The 23093-nt window shown below is 42.1% G+C and overlaps 1 protein-coding gene across 2 annotated transcripts in view; it reads left to right on the plus strand.

Moving 5' to 3' along the window:
* Window positions 1-23093, plus strand: part of HSD17B4 (hydroxysteroid 17-beta dehydrogenase 4) — a 427477-nt gene that overhangs the window by 360977 nt on the left and 43407 nt on the right. For both annotated transcript variants that reach the window (XM_040344026.1, XM_040344036.1), the window contains exons 21-22: window positions 4885-4974; window positions 13408-13546. In XM_040344026.1, coding sequence (XP_040199960.1) covers window positions 4885-4974; window positions 13408-13546 — 229 coding nt within the window. The remainder of the gene's footprint in view (window positions 1-4884; window positions 4975-13407; window positions 13547-23093) is intronic.

The raw sequence follows: 23093 nt of genomic DNA on the forward strand, positions 1-23093 counted from the left end.
ATGAGGTCACACTTAATCCCTACAATGGGAGAGCTAAACCTAGCTATAGATTCACTAACCTAGTGTAATGAATACATGTCCTTTATGTTGTAGTACTTACTAAGCCATTTGAAGAAATGACTCCTGTCCTTCTGTGACGCCTTAAAGCGGGGGTTTACCCAAAACTTCTGTACATACCTTTATATTCTGTTTTTGTTCAGGGCTTCCGGGTTCCGATGACTGCAGGACTGGGCGTTCCTATTCTTTCGTTGAATGATTGACAGCTTGTGAAACAGGTGACCTGTTGCACAACGTGCGTCACCAGATGTCGGGAAATAGCCGAGCTGAGTCGGGACTATACGGCGCCTGCGCAGTCAGCTCTACAGCTCGCAGCTCGGCTATTTCCGGAAATCTGGTGACGCGCGTTGTGCGACAGGTCACCTGTTTCACAAGCCGTCAATTATCGAACCGAAGGATAGGAACGCCCAGTCCCGCAGTCATCGGAACCCTGAGGCAGGGATAGGACAGCCCAGTCCCGGAGTCCTCAGAACGCGGAAGCCCTGGACCAAATCAGAATATAAAGGTAAGTACGGAGAAAAGAAAAAAAAACTGCCAAAAGTATATGCCCTTACTATGCTGCCTCTAATGTTAAAAAATCGTTTTTAGGGTGAACCTCCACTTTAAGGCAGACCTTAGTACTCTTCTCCCTAAGGTACCCTCCTGCCTCTTCCTCACCCCTATACACAGATGCAGAAAAAAACACACACACAAAAACAAACTTGATTTTATTTTTATTTCAATCCTGTATTCTTAAATAAATTAATTTAATAAATCAATGAAATTAATTAAATTGTTAGAGAGTAGTCAGGCTTGCTATACATTTTTTTTACCCCACACACAGAGTGGTAGTGCGAGAGTAACACATAACAAAAATCCTGTATTCTTGCCTTGGTGAGAATGACATAACTGGACCTCACGTAAGTCCAAAAAACGGCTGGGGTCCCTGCTAGTATTATAACCAAGACATGGCAGTGTGTCTGCGTATTGACGAGATCTCGCAAACTGCCTCCTGGAATCTGTGATGTAGAAATTTTAGGAGACAGTTTGCGGAATTCTAGATGTTCCCTATAATATAACAAGTCTTCACTTTTTGAGTTCAGGTCCACAAAAATGCCCTACATTAGGGTTACTAATTTATAATAATGAATGTATACAATGTAATTACAGACATTTCCTTTAAAGTGGTTGTAAACTCTCAAACAAAAAAACAACAACCTGCAAGATAAAGGCGGCATACTAGCTCATTATGAAATGCTTACCTTAGATCAAAGCTGTTGCAGCAGTCCCAGTACACCGCTGTGGCTAGAGACATGTCTCCCGGATTTATTTCTAGATTCACAGGCTCCAGCGCTGTGATTGGCCAAAGCCGCAATGATGTTACTCCCACGCATGCGTGTGGGAGCCACCGGTTACGGCACAGCTATTGAAGAAATGGCCGTTTCTTCAGTGCGCATGTGCTGATGACGTCGGCAGATACAGTTAATATCTCCTAAACAGGGCAGGTTTAGGAGATATTCACGGTACCTACAGGTAAACCTTATAGGCTTTCCCGTAGGTAAAAGTGTTAGTACAGCCACTTTAATGTATATTAGTGTTGCGGATTCAATAGCCAGTGCTAATACATGATTTAAAAAAATAAAAAATGTCCTCTTCATAATAAGAAAAATACAAATCGTTTTATAGTTCACATATACAATGTGTCGGTAAGGTTCTTTTCACACTGCTGCACTGAAAAAAATTTGATCAAATATGCATTTTCTGGTTGCCTGACTCCCAGCAAGCACCTGTGAAACATGGACATGTGGCTCAACACAACTGCCGTGTGTTTTTGATGTTTTTTCATTGATTTCCATGGATAGATGTGTTTTTTTGGCGTGCTTTTTAAGCAGGGCATCAAAGATGCAGCATGCAGGAATTTTAGAATTGTACTGCACCGGCAGCACACTGGTGTGAAGAGTTCCATAAGGTTTGAAGAGAAATATAACATCTGTGTTTTTCTTGTGATTTTAGCACGGTTAAAAGATCAGCAAAAATGCATCAGTGTGAAAGGGCCCTTAATCCTACTTTTTATTTTTCTGCATTACGATAAAAAAATACTTTTTATAATAGCACCCCCAGCCCCCCTTAAACTTACCTTGTCCTGTATCAATCCAGCACTGTGCCCAGCTTTTAGTTCTTCTCTTTCCTCTCCCCACTGTCACAAGCCTGGCTGAGAGCACTATTGGCCGCTCTGCATTTTGTTTTTTCCATAAAGCAGAAGTATGTTATTTTAGGGAAAAAAAAAACGGCCTTTGGGCCCCTTTCAGACGTGCTGACCGTATGTCCGCTTTTTCATCCAAACGTTTGTGGATGAAAAAGAGACATACATTGGTCCCTATGTGATTGCGGGTGTCAGCGGATAAACATCCGCTGACACCCGTATTCACCTGCCTCCGCAAAGATCCGATTTTGCAGACGGAAGAAAACCCTATTTTTTTTTCTTCCGTCTGCGGATCAGATCGGATGAACACGGACACGCGGTCCGTGTTCATCCGATCCCCCATAGGGGAGAGCGGAGAAAAGACAGGGCGGTCCCGCCCTGTCATCCGACGTCTCAGCGGGGATCTACGGAGCGATCCCCGCTGAGCTTACGGACACACGGAGGCGGATCATTACTGTTCCGCCCCGTGTGAAAGGGCCCTTACCACCGCTTTAACATGCAGACTTTTTTTTTTACGCCTTTCTCTTTCATTGCATTTTTTTTTTCAAAATGATCACATTTGTGCAGTGTTAGGATGCAGCCTGTTCATTTTGAATAAATTGCTGTGATACATTTGCCTATATGTCTCAGTTTAAGTCTCCCTGCTTGCCATTGTGATTACCATCCGGTTATTGAAGCTAATGTCCCCTCACTATTTCTAAAGGTTAATTGTTCTATTGTGTTGTGTGAAGGAGATCTGTGTTTAAGTGGCTTGTGTTAATTATGCTGATTGCTTCATTGTGGTAATTATCTCTCTATATGCGGTGCCGAACCAGCTAGATACTGATTAGTTCAAAGAAATATCTTTATTTCAAAGGAGCTGTATTGAAGACCCCCCATTGTGTAAGAGGGGGGCGGAGATTTGTCATTGTAACAGTTTTGGAAATGACATATAAGCTGTGTGTGTTATAACATTAAACTCTGTGTTGTTCCAGCAGTAAGCTTGGCATGTGTGGCTTTCTGGGCGACTCCAGGGATATTCCTTCTCGTGGAATATTGGGGTGATTTTCGGTATGGGAAGAAGGGAACGTTGACGGGGATATCATACCAATACCGTCACAATTGCCCATCCCCCCTGGCCCACAGTTAACCACACCTGACCCTTTTTTGTATGTGCAGTGCAAAGCTATTTAAAACGAATGGCACTGCAATGCACTAAGACAAACTTGGTGCATATTTCATGTTGCAGTAATGCACCTAATTTTTTCCTTCGTTTAAAAAAGAAAAAGTGGCACAACCCACACTGGGCAGTAATGCATGTTTTATTGCAACTCGAAAGTCTGATTCTGACCAAGATGCTATGAAACCTATAAAATAAAATAAATATTACTTAATTAGATTGGATGCTTAAATAGAAAATACCACAGTTGGCCACTAGATGGTGCCAAGTATCATAGGAATACCTAAGATATGTAGTACAATCTAATGGCCAATTGTGGCAATTTCTGATTTAAATCCTTGAAAGACATTTATCCAGAACAAAAAATTGCCTAATAACATTTGTTTTTTGCACCAACCGCACAGAATGAACGTACATGCACTTCCACAGGACAAATTGCGATGCAGATATATATATATATATATATATATATATATATATATATATATACACACCCCTATGTGTATCGCTAGCCTTGGTGTACATGTATTTTATTTATGCTTTTATTATCTATTTATTATTGTGTCTATGTCTGGTTACACTTATGTCCCATGAGCTGTAGATCAACAAATTATTTCTGTAGTTCCAACAAGACCTGACATATTTTTCATGGGTTTCTCAAGCGTGAAAAGGTTGTGAAAGGCTGATTTAGCATTTGACCATTATTAAATTGCAAGGGCATGTGGTGGAGAGGTTGAGCACATACCTTTTTTTTCCAGGATGTCAAACTGCATGTTTGTTGCTTTCCCATTGCAAGTATATAGCTAAACATAACTGTCTGTATGTAGGATTTCAACACATACGTAGTCTAATTCAATATGTTGATTTTTCTAGTAGAATATCATCCAGCACACACCTGTTGTATTTTCAAGCCAAAAATGGATTAATATGTGTAGCTGATATTATAACAGATGCATATATGCTGTGTTACTGTATGTGGTATAGGCGTCAATGTTCTCACACAACTTCCAATCAAGATTAAAACATTTTTTCTAATAAATAGTATTGGAAAATGTGTGTATCTTGGGTGATAGCTGTGTAAATCTTTTGTGAATATATTTACAAATAGAACCCTATATCTTTATTGTTTTACCTTAATTTTAATATGCTTTTAGTCCTATTAACCAAGGGGTGTATTTTTTTTTTAAGCACAAAGTAGAGAAAGTTTCACTAAACAGTGCAATTTATATAGACACAGCTTAATTTCGAGAACAAATCATTAAAGATGTTAGAAAGACATCTGACCTTTTATACCACTGAGCGATGTCGGTGTGATCCAGCAAGGGATCAGACTTATTGATCTCCGTGTGGACTGGATGACACATGTCATGAAATGTCAGGGAAGATGACTACAGCTAAGATAAAGTGACTTGAAATGTTTTTTCTTACTTGAGAATCCTTAAGGACTGCTAGGCAGAAAAGTTACCGAGCTGTTCCTTCTTTTCAGGTCAAGGAGACTGGTGAGATTGCAATCGCGGGTGCCTATGTAGACCTTACATCAACTGTTAGTAATGTGCCGTCCAGAGATGCGGTTCAGGTAAGGATAATGAGTAGAAGTTCATAGTATGTGCTGCAAGTAGTAGAGTTTGAAAAGTGAATAAAGCTGCAGATTGTTAAAGGATGTAAGGCTAGTCCTAGGAGAGGGACTTGCACTGCCACGCCATCTAAGGCTGCTTTCATACTGAAAGCGACTGCCGTTAGCGGGAAAGCACTGCTCGTTTTAGCGTCGCTTTTGCGACTCATTCCTGGCTCTAGCGGGGCACTTTTAACCCCACTGTCACTGTGTGTTTTGGAGAGGGCTGTGGGCTGGCCTCCTACCCACAGACTTTGGCCCAGAAGAGACTGAGAGACTTGGGGACAATAATGTAATGTAATTCTACATCCCCCCCCCTCGTGTTGCTGTATTTAATTGTATTGGGTCATGGCACGTAGACAAAGGATTTGGAGACAAATCCCAGTGGGGGATGTGTAGGGAGGGGCTGCCTGCTTGTCATAATCCCTTTATGTGTTTCAACTGTATTTTCTGTTTCAATGTACCAGTGTTAAGTTCCCATTGGTTCTTCCTTGTCCCCTGCCCCCTCTATGACCAGGCTAAGGGAAGTGTCCCTAACTGTGTTTAAAGGTGTATGTTTTGTATTTAATAAACAGTTTATGCTCTGCATGTTTAACCCTCAGAAAAACAAACAAGGCGCCTCTAAGTGCAGAAATATAAAACTTTTAATATCCCCCTAAAGGGGTTAAAAACACTTACAAGATGGTGGATAAAGCAGGCATGTAGCAGGTAAGTGTGTCCAGAAGATGTTCCAGTGGCAGGGCAGTCCCAGTCTGTGATGATAAAGCTTCCAGGGAAGTCCACAGGATAACAGCCAATTTGTGCTGTGAGTGTTTAGAGAACACAATGGTGATGGAACACAACCAGGAAGAGGGCAGGAAGTGTGTCATAGAGGCGGGACGCGTTTCAGAGCAGGAGTTCCTTTTTCAGCCAGTGACCTGGGGTTTGCCTCGTGATTGGGAGGTTAAGAACTGGTTATGGCATATCTGTCAGCTGCAGGTGCGTTTGGCGAACAGGAGACACAGGTCTGGCGAAAGGTGCCCTGCCGGGGTATCCACGATGCATCACAATGATTTTCTACATTGTTTGTAGAAACTATGGGGTAGATTCACAACGGAGATACTCAGCCATACTCAGAGATACGACTCATAGAATCAGTTACGCATAGATTACGCCGTCGGATCTTAACTGCATATTTACGCTGGCCGCTAGGGGCGTGTACGCTGATTTACACCTAGAATATGTAAATCGGCTAGATACGCGAATTCACGAATGTACGCCCGGCCGACGCAGTACATTTACACCGTTTACGTTATGTTTTTCCCGGCGTAAAGTTACCCCTGCTATATGAGGCGTATATGCGGCGCACCAATGTTAAGTATGGGCGTCGTTCCCGCGACGAAATTTGAAAATTTTACGTTGTTTGCGTAAGTCGTTCGCGAATAGGGCTGGACGTAATTTACGTTCATGTCGAAAGCAATGACGATTTGCGGCGGAATTTCGAGCATGCGCACTGGGATTTTTTCACGAACGGCGCATGCGCCATTCGGAAAAAACGTAAAATGCGCGGGGTCACAGTTGATATACATAAAACACGCCCACATCATCCACATTTGAATTAGGCGGGCTTGCGCCGACACACATGAGTTACGCCGTCGTAACTAAGGGCGCAAGTTTTATTTGAATACAGAACTTGCGCCCTAAATTACGGCGGCGTAACGTATCTGAGATAAGTTACGCTGGGCGGATAGATGCACCATTGTATCTGAATCCAGCCCTATATCTTTTGCGCAAACCAATCGATATACGCTTATTGGGATATAATTTTTTTTTACCAAAAATGTGTAGCAAAATACACATTGGCCTAAATTGATGTTAATGGCACAACAAATAATTGCATTGGTGATCAAATACCATCAAAAGAAAGCTCCATTTGTGGGGAAAAAAATTACATAATTTTGTTTTGAGTACAGCATCTCACAACCACGCAATTGTTAAAGTAACGCAGTGCCGTATGGCAAAAAATGGCCTGGTCATGAAGGGGTGTAAATCTTCTGGACGTCAAGTTAAGCCCAACACCAAGGGGCCCCAGGTGACCGATTACAGGCTAGGTAAAAACCTAGGAACAAACGCAAATAAAAACAAGTAGATACAGCAACTTCTAGCTTACCTGTGTCCTGCTGGTGCCACATACCTGACAAAAGGGGTCCTGCGTGACTTTGAAACATTGCACTACTTTTTTTGTAAAGTGATCATGCTTCAATAAAAACCATTAGGACTCTTTTTTAATGATCCGTGTTGTGCTGGCAAAGATCCTCAGTGTGGCTTTCTGATCCAGTCTCCAGTTGGTGGTCTCTGTACCACCCAAAACTTTAGATCTTTCTCCAGGAACCTGTGAAATGGGAATATGGAGTGCATGAGCTGGAGTCCATATTGAAGAATCCAACATGCAGTATTGACTTCTCCACCTATGGTGTCCTGACAGCCATTGCTTCCATTAAGGCACTAGTAGGCCCTTTCCTCTGCGCTGAGAATAAGGCTTGAGCCAGATCCTTCAGTGCCTGGAAGTGTCTTCAATGCATCATCTGGTCCAACAAGAGCACAGGCCATAAACCCAAAACGTTCCCTACAGTGCAGACACCCAAGCTGGAAACCCACACTGCCCATGCTGGTCCCTGTCAAGGGGGTGTGCCATTTCCAGACATGGCCTTCGCCAGTTGCAGAATGAGAGGGAACCAAGCCACCTTCTTTCCATCTGAGGGGTCTCGGTGGGCAATATAGCAGCTGTTCCCACGGGAGTGCGGTAGGTAAAGGTGTGGGTGGAAGAAAATGATAGCCAGTGAAACAGAGAGAGGCCTTCAGCACCCAGGTTCCAGGTGCCTACATCTCATATCCTGTCCTGGAAGATGGTTTGGGAACTATACATTGATGTATAATTGAAAACATTTCTTCTTAAGGGCTGCATGTTTGTGTTCCATGTGGTCTAGAGGTACAGCAGTAGCACCCTGGGTGCTCTATGACCTCTGCCTATGTCTGTTCTAGCTGCCAAACTCCAAGATCGGGGTCTTTCCTCTGCCTTCCTGAGGATGATGCTGCATACATCAGTGTAGCCCCTACCAGTTATACCCTACTTATTTAAATGTGTGATGCCATGCTGTCATCCCTCTCAGGATTAAGAGGCTGAGAAAGACTAGCCACATGGTGGGCAGAATACAATGTAAGAGAATACAAAGCAAATTATATAGTTCAAAGTTTAAGAAGTAACAGTGCCATATGTAGTTACACGAACTTTAACATATTTTAGTTCCGCTTTAAATTGCCTGGAGTTGGGCTTTTGGTATGGTTGGATGTCCAGGGCAAGTAAAAGTGAGCATGTGCCAGTATCAGAATTTCTTATTGTGAATTAAGCAGAATTTACAACTTGTTGTGGCATCAGATCTCTGGATCTCTTTGGACAGATCTCTTAGCTCTTGACTGTTATGAGTGATTTTCTCATGTATGGCCAGCCTAGCTAAACAGATCATATAAAATCCCCACATTTCCTCACTTGTACTGCTTGTAGTGGTTAGATCTCAGATGAACAGCTGATTGTTTCGGTCCTAGAAACCACAAGGTAGACATTAATGCAAGCATAAAAGTGCAATTGAATTCTATCTTGCCATATTGATTTGTTATTATGTTTACAGGGGAAAGGCAGAGCATCGATACTGTTGTCACTGGTGTTGCATTACTCTGTGTAACACAATTTGTTTAAAAAGAAAAATAGACATGTCTGTTAGAAGTCCCCATCGATTCCTCTTCTGTCTTCTTGTTATCCTGATTTGCTTTTTCAGCACAGCGCTGTAAGATGCATGACTAACAATTCAATAAAGCTCTGTTGTAATTGTGTCACTATTAACACATTGAAACTCGAGGACTAATCTGGCATTTTAAGGGCAAAGTGGACGCTATTGTTATGTCCTAGGGTTACACATGATCTTTTTAATTGGTGGAATCTCATTGCAGTCATATCTAGAGTGTATGCCATTTCCATCAGCGTGCATTCAGAACTGGTAGAAAGCAGTTGGGTTTCTAAGGTCACACAGTGAAAAAAGGTCAAAATTCACTTTCAATGTACAGCTATGCGGAGTAACGCATGTGTAGGTTTTTGCAGTTCCACAAATAATTTTTCCAAGGGCATAGAAAAATCAGTCTTATAAAATATATAATTAAGATATAAAATAGTATACATTAATGGTTAACATTCAAATGAAAGAATGAAAAAAAAAAAGTATTGTGTGCTAGTATTTTCTAGGGGGCAGGGTACTTGACCCACAAAACCTTTTAAACTATTCATAATGTAGGGAGATGTTCCACAAATGTATGCTAGACCCCGTGTCATGTGTCACTTTTCGATGATTGCGGCTGCCTGGCAGCAATAGTGTACTGAGAGCTAACATGAAGTCATGAGAGATGACTTTGTGGAGACTCAAAATATCTGTGTACTAAAGCTGAACAATGATCTGACCTCCATCTTGTTTTTGTGCTAGTAATTAGGGCAAATTAGACCTCACCTTTCCTTAAATAAGTTGTTTGAAGGGCATGTTATGACCTCCTTTTTATAAGGTAAGTCAGGTTATTTGAGCAGCATGTGATATGCATATTAACCACGTCCTCTTTATAAATGGCCTAAAGCGGGTATACTGGGATCATGACTACAGCTACAGCATTGTTTTTTTAGCCCCAGCAGTTCTCTTTCCAGTAAAAGCAATTTGAGCAGCTGGATTACTTTTACAGGCAAGGAAAGGGGGTCTTTCTCCTCCCCTCTCCGCCTTTATAGGGCTCTCCTGTGTGATATGGGAACCTGCTAATGATGCCACTGGCGGCATCCGGTTCCAGACACAGTGCCTTTCACTGTGACGTCAGAAACCGGAAGCGGCGAATGAGGATTTTCTCGCTTCCAGCTTTGGTCTCTTGTAAACAAGTCATTACTGGCTCATAAAAGCATCAAATCAAACAGCTCTCGGTTTGATCTGACACTTTGCAAGCTAGAGGAGAGATCTAAGAGACCCTAGACCTCTCCCTACATAGGACCTTTTACAACCTACGCTATCACAAGGGATGTTGTTTTTTTCCTTGTAAGGCCCCTTTCATACGAGACCTGATCAGACCTCCATTCCCATCCATGGTCAGTGGGGACATGTCCGCTTACACCCGCTGCTATGCGATTCGATCCAGTCCATGAAATCCAGATGGATGAAAACCCTCTCCGTCTGGCAGGGTGGATCGGATGGATAGGCTGTCCGATTTCATCTAATCTCCCTATAGAGGAGAGCTGGGCTATGACAGGTCCGTCTCTACACAGTAAGCAGAGATGGACCTGTCATCCACCTGCACAGTGGGGATCAGCAAACCGATCCCCTGCTGAGCAAAGCTGACTCTGTCGGCGGACCCACTGTGTGAAAGAGCCCTAATAGCAATAAAGCCGATTAAAAAATAAAGGTATGGTGTTAAAATTTAAAAATTGTTGTGCTCATAATTTTACATGCCAGAATTTTTTATTTCTTGGTAATTTTTCAGAGAATATGAATAACACAAAAACGTTTCTTTAACTCATGGTTGGTGTTTGGCTGAAGCCATCAATCAACTGTGTTTACTCTTTTTAAATTATAATGTCAACACAAACTACCCAAATGACCCTGATCAAAAGTTTACACACCCCAGTTCTAAATACTGTGTATTGCCCCCTTTAACGTCAATGACAGCTTGAAGTCTTTTGTGGTATTTGTGGATGAGGCTCTTTATCTTCTCAGATGGTAAAGCTGCCCATTCCTCTTGGCAAAGTACATTTTTGGGCTGTCTTGCATAAACTGCATGTTTGAGATCTCCCCAGAGTGGCTCAATGATATTGAGGTCAGGAGACTGAGATGGCCACTCCAGAACCTTCCCTTTATTTTGTTGTAGCCAATGACAGGTTGACTTTGCCTTGTGTTTTGGATCATTGTTATGTTTGAATATTCAAGTACGTTCCATGCGCAGCTTCCTGGCTGATGAATGCAAATGTTCCTCCAGTATTTTTTGATAACATACTGCATTCATCTTGCCAACAATTTTGACCAAATTTTCTGTGCCTTTTGTAGCTTACACATCCCCAAAACATCAGTGATCCACCTTCGTGTTTCACAGTAGGAATGGTGTACCTTTCATCATAGGCCTTGTCTCCTCTCCAAATGTAGCAGCCAAAAATCGAAATTTTGGTCTTATCACTCCAAATGACTTTGTGCCAGAAGGTTTGAGGCTTGTCTCTGTGCTGTTTGGTGTATTGTAAGCTGGATACTTTGTGGCATTTGCGTAGTAATGGATTTCTTCTGGCGACTCGACCATGCAGCCCATCTTTCTTCAAGTGCCTCCTTATTGTACATCTTGAAACAGCCACACCACATGTTTTCAGAGAGTCCTGTGCTTCACCTGAAGTTATTTGTGGGTTTTCTTTGTATCCCAAACAATTTTCCTGGCAGTTGTGGCTAAAATTTTAGTTGGTCTACCTGACTGTGGTTTGGTTTCAGCCAAACCCCTCATTTTCCACTTCTTGATTAGAGTTTGAACACTGCTGATTGGCATTCTCACATCCTTGGATATCTTTATATATCCTTTTCCTGTTTTATACAATTCAACTACCTTTTCCCCCAGATCCTTTGACAATTATTTTCCTTTTCCCATGACTCAGAATCCAGAAACATCAGTACAGCACTGGATGAAAGATGCAAGGGTCTGTCAGGAGTCCAGAAACCTTTCATATATACACACATATACACACACACACACACACACACACACACACACACACACACTAATTACAAGTAAACTGATCACAGATGATGATGGTTACCTTTTAATAGCTATTCAAACCCCTTTGTGTCAACATGCATGTTATTAGGCCAAAATCACCAGGGTATGAAACTTTTGATCAGAGTCATATGGGTAGTTTGTGTTGTCATTATGATTTAAAAAGAGTAAACAGTTGATTGATAATAAATGGCTTCAGCCAAACACTAACCATGAGTGAAAGATAAGTTTTTGTGTTATCATTCATATTCTCTGGAAAATGACCAAGAAATCATAAATTCTACCAGGGTATGTAAACGTATGAGCACAACTGTAGGAGAGGAATGTCAGAATTGGCCTGAACTGGAAGTGGTTAAATGCCAGATGGCATATGTTGTATCTCCTCACATGCCCCCCTTGCCTGTTGTACTTCTAATAATCCTAAGTTTGGCAGTCTCTTAACTTTTCGATACAAGGGCCATGTTGCATATTTTACAAATAATTGCAGGTCCAAAAAAGCAGTCTTATAAAATGTATAAATAATAATAATATATATAATATATATATATATAATATATAAATTAATGGTGAACACGCAAATGAAATAATACGTTTGACTTGTAGCTTTAAAAAAAAAAAACATTGTGTGCCAGCATTTACTTATCAAGCCAGAGTCTAATTCATAGGGCAGGGGACCTTTTAAACTATGCATATTCTTCATGCCAACATTTTGAAGCCAGTCAGAGTGGAGCTTACACGTTTTGCTAGCAGTTTCTTAACCCTGCTCCAAGCAGAAAAGCACAAACGGCAAATTACTGTGCATTTTTTTTTTGCCTGTGACTGATATAGGCTCTGTACAAGAATGTGTACCACGCTATTGGTCCACTCTGAGTACAGACACACTGTCAGGCTTCTTTAATATCTGGACCATGTCACTCCAATGGGTGTTTCTCACAGAGCTGTTTTTCTTTCAGCTTCAAGTCACATGATAGTAGGGGCATTTTTTTGTTTCAGACATAGTGTATTGTGCAGAGGAACTGTCTGTCACAGTGATGGACAGCGCCCCCTGTGTCAGTATCTGTAAGGCTGTGACATCATGTCGCAGTGGCAACACCCATTGTCTGAGGACTTGAGGAGGCCATGTAAATGCAAATATATAGGCCAAATGTCATCCCGCCATACAGTCATGCAGCCAATACAGGATGTAGCTTGTCGGCTTCGAGTAAGGGACAACCCCAGTTTATAAAGAACAGTTGGCGACCTGAGCAGCGGGCTGGATCAAATCTTGTGGGCCAGATGTTGCCTTAGGGCCAAACGTGGCCTCAGCGGGTCTAGTGTATGTCCATTTTTATACAAAATACATATTGACTGGAGGATTTTTTTATAATCCACATTAGCAGTACTGCAGCCAGACATGTTTTCTAATAATCAGTTTTATGGTATGTCGTATAATATAATTTACCAAATACAATTGTCGGTTGCATTGCATATGATTTGCATTACTACATACTGAATCTTTATCTGTTTTACAGTTTTGTTTATTTGACCTGTCGTAACAAATGATTGCTGGATTTGCATTAATGGTTTGTTTAGCTGATGACTTTTGCTTTGTAGGGCACAGAACTGCAAAGTGAGCTTGTCTTTGAAGAAATCAGCCGTCGCATTAAAGATGCTGGGAATGAACTGGTTAAAAAAGTCAATGCGGTCTTCCAGTGGGAAATCACCAAAGATGGCAAGACGGCTGCACAGTGGAGTGAGTTTCAACCTGACTTAATAAATCATTTTTAGTGTGCCACTAATATTTTATCATGCATGTTTGTTTTAAGAGACTTGCATTTATAGTGTCTTAAATGATTTACACAATTTTTTTTCTGTTAAAAGAAAATAAGCAACATGACACTTGGCTTTGTTTTTGGATAATTTTTTTCTGCAGTGTAGCATTCTGTTGGCAGGTTTCTACTTCATCCCATGTTGTCATTATTGACTTTTAGGGCATTGGCGTGATGTCTGCGGTGTGCTAGATGAGACCAGTCAAGTTTACCACTTTTTCTTAGTTTAATGTGCTCTAAGCATCCTGGAAGCCACATGCCCTCTTTCATTACCTTTACATCTTAAAACCTTATAAACCTTCCTACCTACACCTTTTTGTTTTTCACCTGTGTAAGATGCATGCATTTTTATGTAGTTTGTAGCGTCATTGGTTGCCCTATACTCACAACCCATAGTAAAAAAAAAAAAACTTCAAATTTCTGTGTCAAGTGATTCTGTTCACACATGAGACATGTGGCATGACACTGTACATTTTAATGCATGACCTCTGTTGGTATTCTAAGACCTGACTCTTCTTGTGAAGAATTATATATCCCACAATCCCTGGTTCTCTAAGGCCCCGTACACACGACAGAGGAACTCGACGTGCTTGGCACGTCGAGTTCCTCGTCGAGTTTTGGGATGAAGCCGCCGAGGAGCTCGGCGGGCCGCCTTCTCCCATAGAACAAGGAGGACAACGAGAAAATAGAGAACATGTTCTCTATTTTCTCGTCGAGTTCCTCGGCGGCTCCATCGAGCCAAAACTGTACAGACGACAGAGTTTCTCGGCAGAATCCGGGTTTTGACCGAGTTTCTCGGTGAATTCTGCCGAGAAACTCTGTCGTGTGTACGAGGCCTCAGTCTAGTACTGGTGCAGGTAAGAGCTAAATCGTGATTGTGTCAAATCTAATTACTAACAGGCAGAGCAATTGCCAAAGAGCTCACATGCTGGAAGAGATGCATTTTCATCACATTAGCACTCTCATATTTGGGACGCAACACAGAGGAAATGGCAAGGCATTGACTGAGCACTGTGTGACCCGGAACAAGAAATTGGCGGTCTCTTTAGTAAATAGGGACAAGCTAGGTGAATGAATACATCAACCAGCCATAACACTATAAACTGCAGTCACATTACATTACAAGGTAAGGCATACAAGCGAGAATATAACTACACTAAAACCTAGTTAGGGGGATCATATAAAATTCCTAACCCGACTTATCGCATTATCTTTAACTATGTTCTGTGGAGGTTATATGTTACTTACTCATACTGAGAAAAAGTGTCCAGATGGTCAGTCTTGGACATCAGTAATCATATGAATACAGCTATTAGACCACCTGTATGCCTAAATGCAGAGTTAACACCATTTAAAAGAGAAGTTCGCCTTTTTTCCCCCAAAAAAAAATCATATTGGCCTAAGTGGATACAGCATCTGTGCCCCACCGACTCGAAGACTGAGAAGCAAGTGATCAAAGACCGCTGATCACTGGGTTCTCAAAGCTCCGTGACTTTCGGCCACCGGCTCTCTGCTCTGCCAACCCCCACCCATGCACTCACTGAAGCACTGGTCTGTGGAGGGAGTGGCTGTCTCGGGCTCAGTGAGCCAAGAGGCTGATCCAGGTGCTGATCCAAATAGGTGGATCTTGCCTGAGTCTGAATTGACTCAGTGACGTCATCTGACAGCAGGCTTCAGCTTTCTGTCTACTGAAAATGGGTTACAAAAGTGCAGAACGAACTGCACTCCTGTGATCCACAGGAGAAGTACAGCCAAACATGCTTTGGCTGTACTTTTCCTTTTAAGTGATCTATAACTGTCTGTTTTTACATTTAGACTGTCTCTTTGGAAAATATGGCTGCTGTTCATGCATCTCATGCAGTGGGCTGAATATACAGACCTGTTAATACTTTCATTTTCTTAGTAGAGGAAAGGAGTGACCAGGAGGGGAGGAGATTTCACTTCGGAAATTTTTTATGTATGACATGGAGCACCTCTAAGATTAGAGGCACTAATAACCTTTAAAGTGTTTGTGAAGCCATTTGTTTAAGTCTATGCCATACCCTCTTAAGAGCCTGGCATAGCACGCTATGCAAGTCATTTAAAAAAACAAGTGTTCTAAATAACTATTTAGAGCTGTCTTCAGGCTGATCACATGACTTACAGCTGCTTTACAGCTCCGATGCATAGCTTCTGTGGGAGGGGCCGTGATCTCTCGAAGACATCACTCAGGGGGATCACTCATCTTCTCCTGTATTTTTTTTTATAATGGGGTCGGGGGTGAGCAGAGATGCACAGAGAGGGAGCTGACAGGAAGGGAGAGAGCCGAGGGGACAGCCGCATATGGTAGAGGGATGTACTCTGACCACGGTGGTCAGCGCTGAGTAGCCCGGTTTATCGTGGTCAGTATAGAGAGGGCACACAGGAAGTGGCAGGTTCAGGGAGTTTTTTTTTTACAGTTTAGAGGGGGCAGATTACACAGAACAAGCACTGTGCTGTGCAATCTGCTTTAACGGAAACTGATTTTTTGGGGGTTAATGAACACTTTAAGTGGTTACTCTTAAATGGCTAACTGCACCTTTTATATATGTTCTCCATGCCACAGTGTCCCTTTGTCTGTCTTTTCAGCTACTTGACATTTTTCTTCCTGACAACAGAAATTTGTTGTTTTGAATTTACTAATCTTGATAGGTTTAGGCTGCTTTGCTGTCACTTTTCTCCAGGCTCACTTTTGAATTAAAAACGTAACCAAAATATAAAGTCTCTCAGGCTTTCTCTCTAAAAGGGTTTATCATTATCCTTTGGGTCTGGCTGCTAGGCCTGTTGCATTATTAAATCAGTTGCTCAGCTGTGTTCCCATATCTTTTAATCTGTGACTTGTCATCTCCCCCTTGCTCTGTGTAGATGTTTGAGACTCAACTCTTGACAGCGCTAGAAACCGTACAGACCCTTCAGATCATTGCCGTCATGCATGATGACTCCAGCTATGGCATACTTTGTAAATATCCCTGAGCCTAGCACTGGAGAAGAGGTAGATGTAAGGGAAGGAAGAATTCTGGAGAAATGGTGTACGATTCCATATTATCATTGAATTCCTTTCTTTGTGTGTGTTAAATGTATTTATTGCTTGAAATACATTTCTACTGAATTGTAAAAAGCAAGTCTCAGAGTATTAGACTAGAATAATTACGGTACTTCTAAAAATAACCAAAGCATTAGCAAATGTTAATGTTATTTTTGCTGAAGTTCACCTTGGTATAAAAATCCCCCTAATATAACATTGGGCCACCCCCCTTTGTAGGTCCATACTTGTACTTTGCCATGTCTGCGGTCCCCTGTGCTGTCTGCAGCTTGGCCTAAAAAAATGTATGCTGGTCTGCCACTGCTTCTCTTCTACAGTACAGGTATGTCCTATTCAAAGCTTATATGGCATTAGTTTGCAGGACTACAGATTGTGTGGGAGGCAGCAGCCATTAGAGGGGGAAGTTTGGACCTGTAACTGACATAACTGAATAAATTGAGAGGTTTGGTAAATGGCATGGGTTGTTGGTGCTTCTGTTTTTCTGGACCTTTCCAGCCCAGCAAAATTGCACAAACTGTTAACATTACATGAAATCCAGTGACCTGCAGAGACAAAAATGCATTGCTAAATTCTATAGTACCTAAAAATTATCTTTTAGTGTACGAAACAATGATTGTAAAGCAGTCCTTTCATTTTCGATATTTATTAAACATACATAGTATACTGTGTGTCCTATACAAACTTATATACCTTAGGTCCCTTTCACACTTATACGACTTGTTCCGCGATTTTGGACTGCAAAATCGCATGACAAGTCATTCTCCATGATTTTCAATGACTACCATTCATATTAGCACGACATTAAGTTGTGCCAACGTCAAAGTAGTTCCCGCACTACTTTTTTTTTCTTCTGAAGTTGAATCAAAGTTGGATCCCCGTATTAACAGATCGGACTTTGGCATGCGACTTGTGCATGAAGGGGAACTCCACGCCAATTTATTATTTATTTTTAAACCGGAATGGGTTTCCCCCTCCAAGAGCATACCAAGCCCTTCGGTCTGGTATGGATTTTAAGGGGAACCCCCCACGCAGTATAAACGGCGTGAGGGTCTCCCCAAAATCCATACCAGACCCTTATCCAACAACAATGTGTCAACAATAAAGTCATTTATTAGGCAGCTCTGGGGGGTCTCTCCTGTCTTCTCCCCTCTATGGCCTCTTCTCCGCTGTCCGGTGTCTTCTGCCGGGTCTCTATCGCTTTCTTCTGCTCTTCTACCACTTTTTTTCTAGCTCTTGCCCGGTCTTCTCAGTTGTCTTCTTCCCTCTGCTCTTCTTCCGATGTTGACTCGACACTCTCGCTTTTTCTGCCGTGTACGCGGTGTGCAACAACTTATATTGCCATGGGGCGGGGTCACCAGGGATGTCATCTGGTGACCCCACCCATTATGACATCATTGTCCCACCATGCCCCATACTCATTCACATTATTAACGGTGGATTCCAGATTCCGATAAGCCCTCCGCTCGCAGACCCCAACAACCAACGGCCAGGGTTGTCGGGAAGGGGCCCTTGTCCTCATCAACATGGGGACAAGGTGCTTTAGGGGTGGGGGGGCGCAGTGCCCCCCTGCCCCAAAGCACCCACCCCCATGTTGAGGGCATGCCGCCTGGTACGGTTTAGGGGTCACTCACTCGTCCCCACCCCCTTTCTAACCTGCCAGGCAGCATGCTCGGATAAGGGTCTGATATGGATTTTGGAGGAACCCCCACACCATTTTTTTCGCGTGGGGTCTGGTGTGCTCTTGTTTTTTTTATTGGCGTGCACTTCCCCTAATTATTCGGGGATAAAAGTCGGAATTCAAGTCGCAGGGCAACGTCGGATACAGAGTCGTATGACTGTTTTTGTCAAAATCGCGGCTGCGAAATTGTGGCAAAATCATGCGACTTTGGAATCGCACAAGTGTGAAAGGGGCCTAAAGGAAAAGAACATTTATACTCTTAACATATTTACTATCAGACTGAAAACACTTTGGATTAAGTATCTATGCCATTCAATAAACATTGCAGTTTTCTCCACAGTCAGATGTTTGACATTTGCTATTGCGTATATGAATGTTTCGAATTTAAAGCACAACTTCACCTTTCGCCATGCTACCAAAAAATGGAAGGAAGAATCTATTTATGAACATGATCCATGGTCCAAAGCTCATTTAAAAGGGTCTGTTGCAAAGTGAAAAACTGTTCTGTGGTCAGAGGAATCTAATTTTGACATTCTTTTTGGCAACCATGGGTGCCACGTCCTCCAGATGGAAATACAAGTGTCCTGTTATTAAAAGCCAGCAGCTGCATTATGTGTAGCTGCTGGCTTTTAATCTTGCAGCGGTGGGCGGACCTCCACTTTAAGCATAAAGGCTTCCTAATGTTATCTTGTATGAATTGCATATCTGCAGAACATGCTTGTATGTGAATTTCATAAATACTTTGCTTTTTCTCAGTTTGCCCTGTTGTGTTGCCTATGTTGTGCTATTCTGTGGGAGAGCCATGACTAGCAACCAAAATGCATCATATATTGTTGCTGAAAAATATGACACAAGCATCCATCCCTAGCTAGAACATTCCTGCAGAGTCAAGGCAAAATGATTAGCAAACAGCAAGTTATGAGTCAGATGTTGGTTCTTGTTATGAATGTTTTAATGATTATCATTCCCTTTCTTTATACTTCTCACAACCTGTTAATCTCACTATATTCCTTTAAAAAAGGTTAGATACGCGATGTACAGATAGAAGCATCTGTTGGAGTTCATTTGTAAAGTAGGAATGTATTCGTAAACTTTAGTGGGATCCCAGAGATGGTGTTTTGTGATATCAGAAACGTGATTTTGCCCACATTTGTCCTTGGCTGAAAAAAGCGAATGATTTGTTCAACAGTTCTGGGAAGCTGCCATACTGGCTTTAGAACATAGAAATATAAAAAACAGGGATCAGGGGTTTTCTGATAGATGCTTGTTGAATAAATAATAGAGTTTTAAATGTGTGCAGGTGTTTTGTGTTGTGGTGCTAACTTTAAAAAAAATCTGGGCTAATACACAACATGTTCCCAGAACAAAGACCAAGCTCTCATAGTGAGCCCCATTTTCATATTAACATTTGATTGTGGAATCCTTTTTTAACCCTTTCACCCCCCCCCCTATCTTTTCCTCTCAGTGTGAGATATACATCTCATTTCCATGATGTTTCTGTATGTGACCTGTATATTAATGCCTTAACCTCCATTTTTCCTGTGCAATAAACCTTTCACCTCTGATTGCTATAGATACGGGACCTGTACACTAACTCCTTGACCTCCTCCCCTCTCTGTGTATGACTTTTACATTAATGATGCCATGTACCTAGTGCATGAAAAACCAAAGCAATTCCTGGCTCAACTTACCGACCAGCTTGCTAACCAACCAAATTGTCTAACAGTATGCGTTAAAAACAAGGGTTTCGTTTTCACACATTTGCAAATGCGTGCGCTACAGAGCCCGGTCAAGGCACCTCAGTATCTGTAGTCAGAACTCAAAATTTTGAGAGCCTCCACAGTAGAAGCACATGCATTATAATCGATAGGCCGAGGGCAGGTGAGCCTGGAGGGAGCCCACTTCTCCTTAAAGGCACAGGGGTGCACTGGACACCCAGCATATACCACTATGGCAGCAAGGGTGTCCAGTGTGTCCCCTCACCAATATTTCAATATTACAAATAAATTGCCAAATGTTTGTTTAGCAGGCTAGTCAGTAAGTTGAGCCAGGAATTTATTTTGTTTTGCATGCATTGCCCTTCCCTGTGCTCCTTGCTGCAAATGTCAGTTATAGGGAAGTGCAGTGGCCATTTGTTTGTACTGTACCTAGTGCACCGTTATAATTAGGGTTGTCCCGATACCACTTTTTTAGGACCGAGTACAAGTACCGATACTTTTTTTCAAGTACTCGTCGATACCGAATACCGATACTTTTTTAAATGTCATGTGACAGTTTTCAAACCACAATACAGACTAAGGATATTTTCTTTAGAATTATGAAGAACTCTAACTCAAGACATTATAAAAGAATAAAAATGAGTAAAAATGAATAAAAATGTTTTATTTGCTTGTCACTCAGTAGTAAAAAACTCAAAGAATTTTCATAGAACATGTTGATAAATACAAAAAAAGTATTCTATTTAGGTATCGGGAGCATTTGCGCGAGTACAAGTACTCCCGCAAATACTCGGTATCGGTCCCGATACCGATACTAGTATCGGTATCTGGACAACCCTAGTTATAATAACTCATGTTTTAATCACTTCAATACCAGCATGTTTCTCAGTTTCCAAAAAATTGGGGCAAAAACATTAGATCACCTTTGTGTGACTACTTTGCCAAAAGGGATAATTTTGGGGGTGTAACATCATAAAAAATCATCAGTCACACAGTCACAGCACTGAATAATGGCCTGATAATGAAGGGGTTTATACAGGCTGGAACTCTAGTGGTTAACGGAGTGGTAATCTCCAGGCACAATACAATATTCAGTAATAAATAGCTGTTTACCTGTCTGCCTTTTGCATTTGGATGCACCGCTGTCATGAGAATGCTGTAGAAAAAAAAGCAGCTATCTGCCATACAATGTCAATATTGGCCCAGATTCACAAAGCACTTACGCCGACGTATAACAGGTTACGCCGACGTAAGTGCAAATGTGCGTCGTTGTATCTGTGCGCCAGACCCACAAACGGATATGCGCCTAAAACCAGGCTATACCCCGCCGATGTACCTTGCTTACGCTGGCGTAGGGTGGGCGCACATTTAGGCTGGGTGCATGGTGCAGCTCCCATTGATTAGCCATTCAAACATGCAAATGAGGGAAATACGGCGATTCACCAACCTGCACGCGCCCAACGCAGGCTACGTGAGGTGCGCGTAAGTTGTACGTCCGGTGTAAAGTTATTACCCATAAAGGAGGTGCAACCCAGCAGCAGACATGCAAAGGTCTGCACCAGGGAACACAAGCCGGCGTATTTTACGTTGGAGGTGGTTGGACGTGTGTCTGGCTGGGCGTAGGTTACGTTCACGCCGTACGCAGTGATCCGGTGTAGTTTAGGCAGTTGTTCCGACGTGGTTGTGAGCAGGCGCAGGGGGATGCGTCCACGTCACGGCACATGCGCAGTTCGTGATACGTATCTGTCTGGCGCTCGGCCCATCATTTGCATGGGTCACGCCCACTTCCACCTACGCCGGTGTACGCCCTCGAAACCTACGCCACGCTGATGCAGCGCTGGGAGCAATAGCTTGCTGAATGCAATGCTTGCTTCTCCGTGCTACGTTGGCGCGGCGTACAGCGTTTGCGCTACGGCGGCATAATAAGCGCCCACACTCTGTGAATCTGGGCCATTGTTTTTTCTGGACACTAAGTAGTTTATTTACTAAAGATGGAGAGTGCAAAATCAGGCTCACTAATGCATAGTAACTAATCAGTTTCCAGGTTTTATTGCTAAAGCTTAAAGGGGTTGTAAAGGTTTGTCTTTTATTTTCTAAATAGGTTCCTTTAAGCTAGTGCATTGTTGGTTCACTTACCTTTTCCTTCGATTTTCCTTCTAAATGTTTTTTTTCTTTGTCTGAATTTCTCACTTCCTGTTTCTCCTCAGTAAGCTTTCCACCATCATCCGGGTGGTGGAAAGTCATTTAGAACAGCTTACTGAACACCTTACTGAGGAGGAACAGGAAGTGAGAAATTCAGACAAAGAAAACAAACATTTAGAAGGGAAATTGAAGGAAAGGTAAGTGAGCCAACAATGCACTAGCTTAAAGGAACCTATTTAGAAAATAAAAAATGAACCTTTACAACCCCTTTAAAGTGTTACTAAACCCACAACAGTAAAAAATAGTCTGTATAAAGCATGCTCGTTATACCCACTGTGAAACTTACAGGGTTATGCTTTGCATTGTGTAAAAAGGCAGTTTGATCCTGTCTTTTTCTCCCCTTCTTCCACTGTCCCCAATCCATCTCCTGATAGAACAGAGGCTAGGGGACAAGCTGTACATGCTCAGTTTGGTGTGTATTGCTAGAAAGATTTTTTTTTTTGGGTGAGTGCATGTGATCAACACAGGGACAATCGCCACTGTCCAGGCAGAGGGTCGGGGGTCCTGCAGCATCATAGCACAGTCAGAGGAGAATGAAAACCCCTCCTAAAAGCTTTATCCAGACACTGATGGCAGTCACTGCTCTAATTGCTGACGAAAAAACGTATTTAGCAGTTTATATTTATTACAATTATTGTATTTCTGTGTACTGTGGGTGACCAGATATAGTAAAAACAGTGAACAAGCTGAGGTTAGAAGCTGATTGGTGAAATGAGACTGATTTTGCACTCTTTTAGTAAATAAACCTCTAGGTATCCATTTGATACAGTTGCAGTACCTATCAAAAGTAGACCCTGCCCCCATCCATAAAA

This window comes from Rana temporaria, chromosome 1 (genome assembly GCF_905171775.1).
Source record: "Rana temporaria chromosome 1, aRanTem1.1, whole genome shotgun sequence".
NCBI classification, from domain to species: domain Eukaryota; kingdom Metazoa; phylum Chordata; class Amphibia; order Anura; family Ranidae; genus Rana; species Rana temporaria.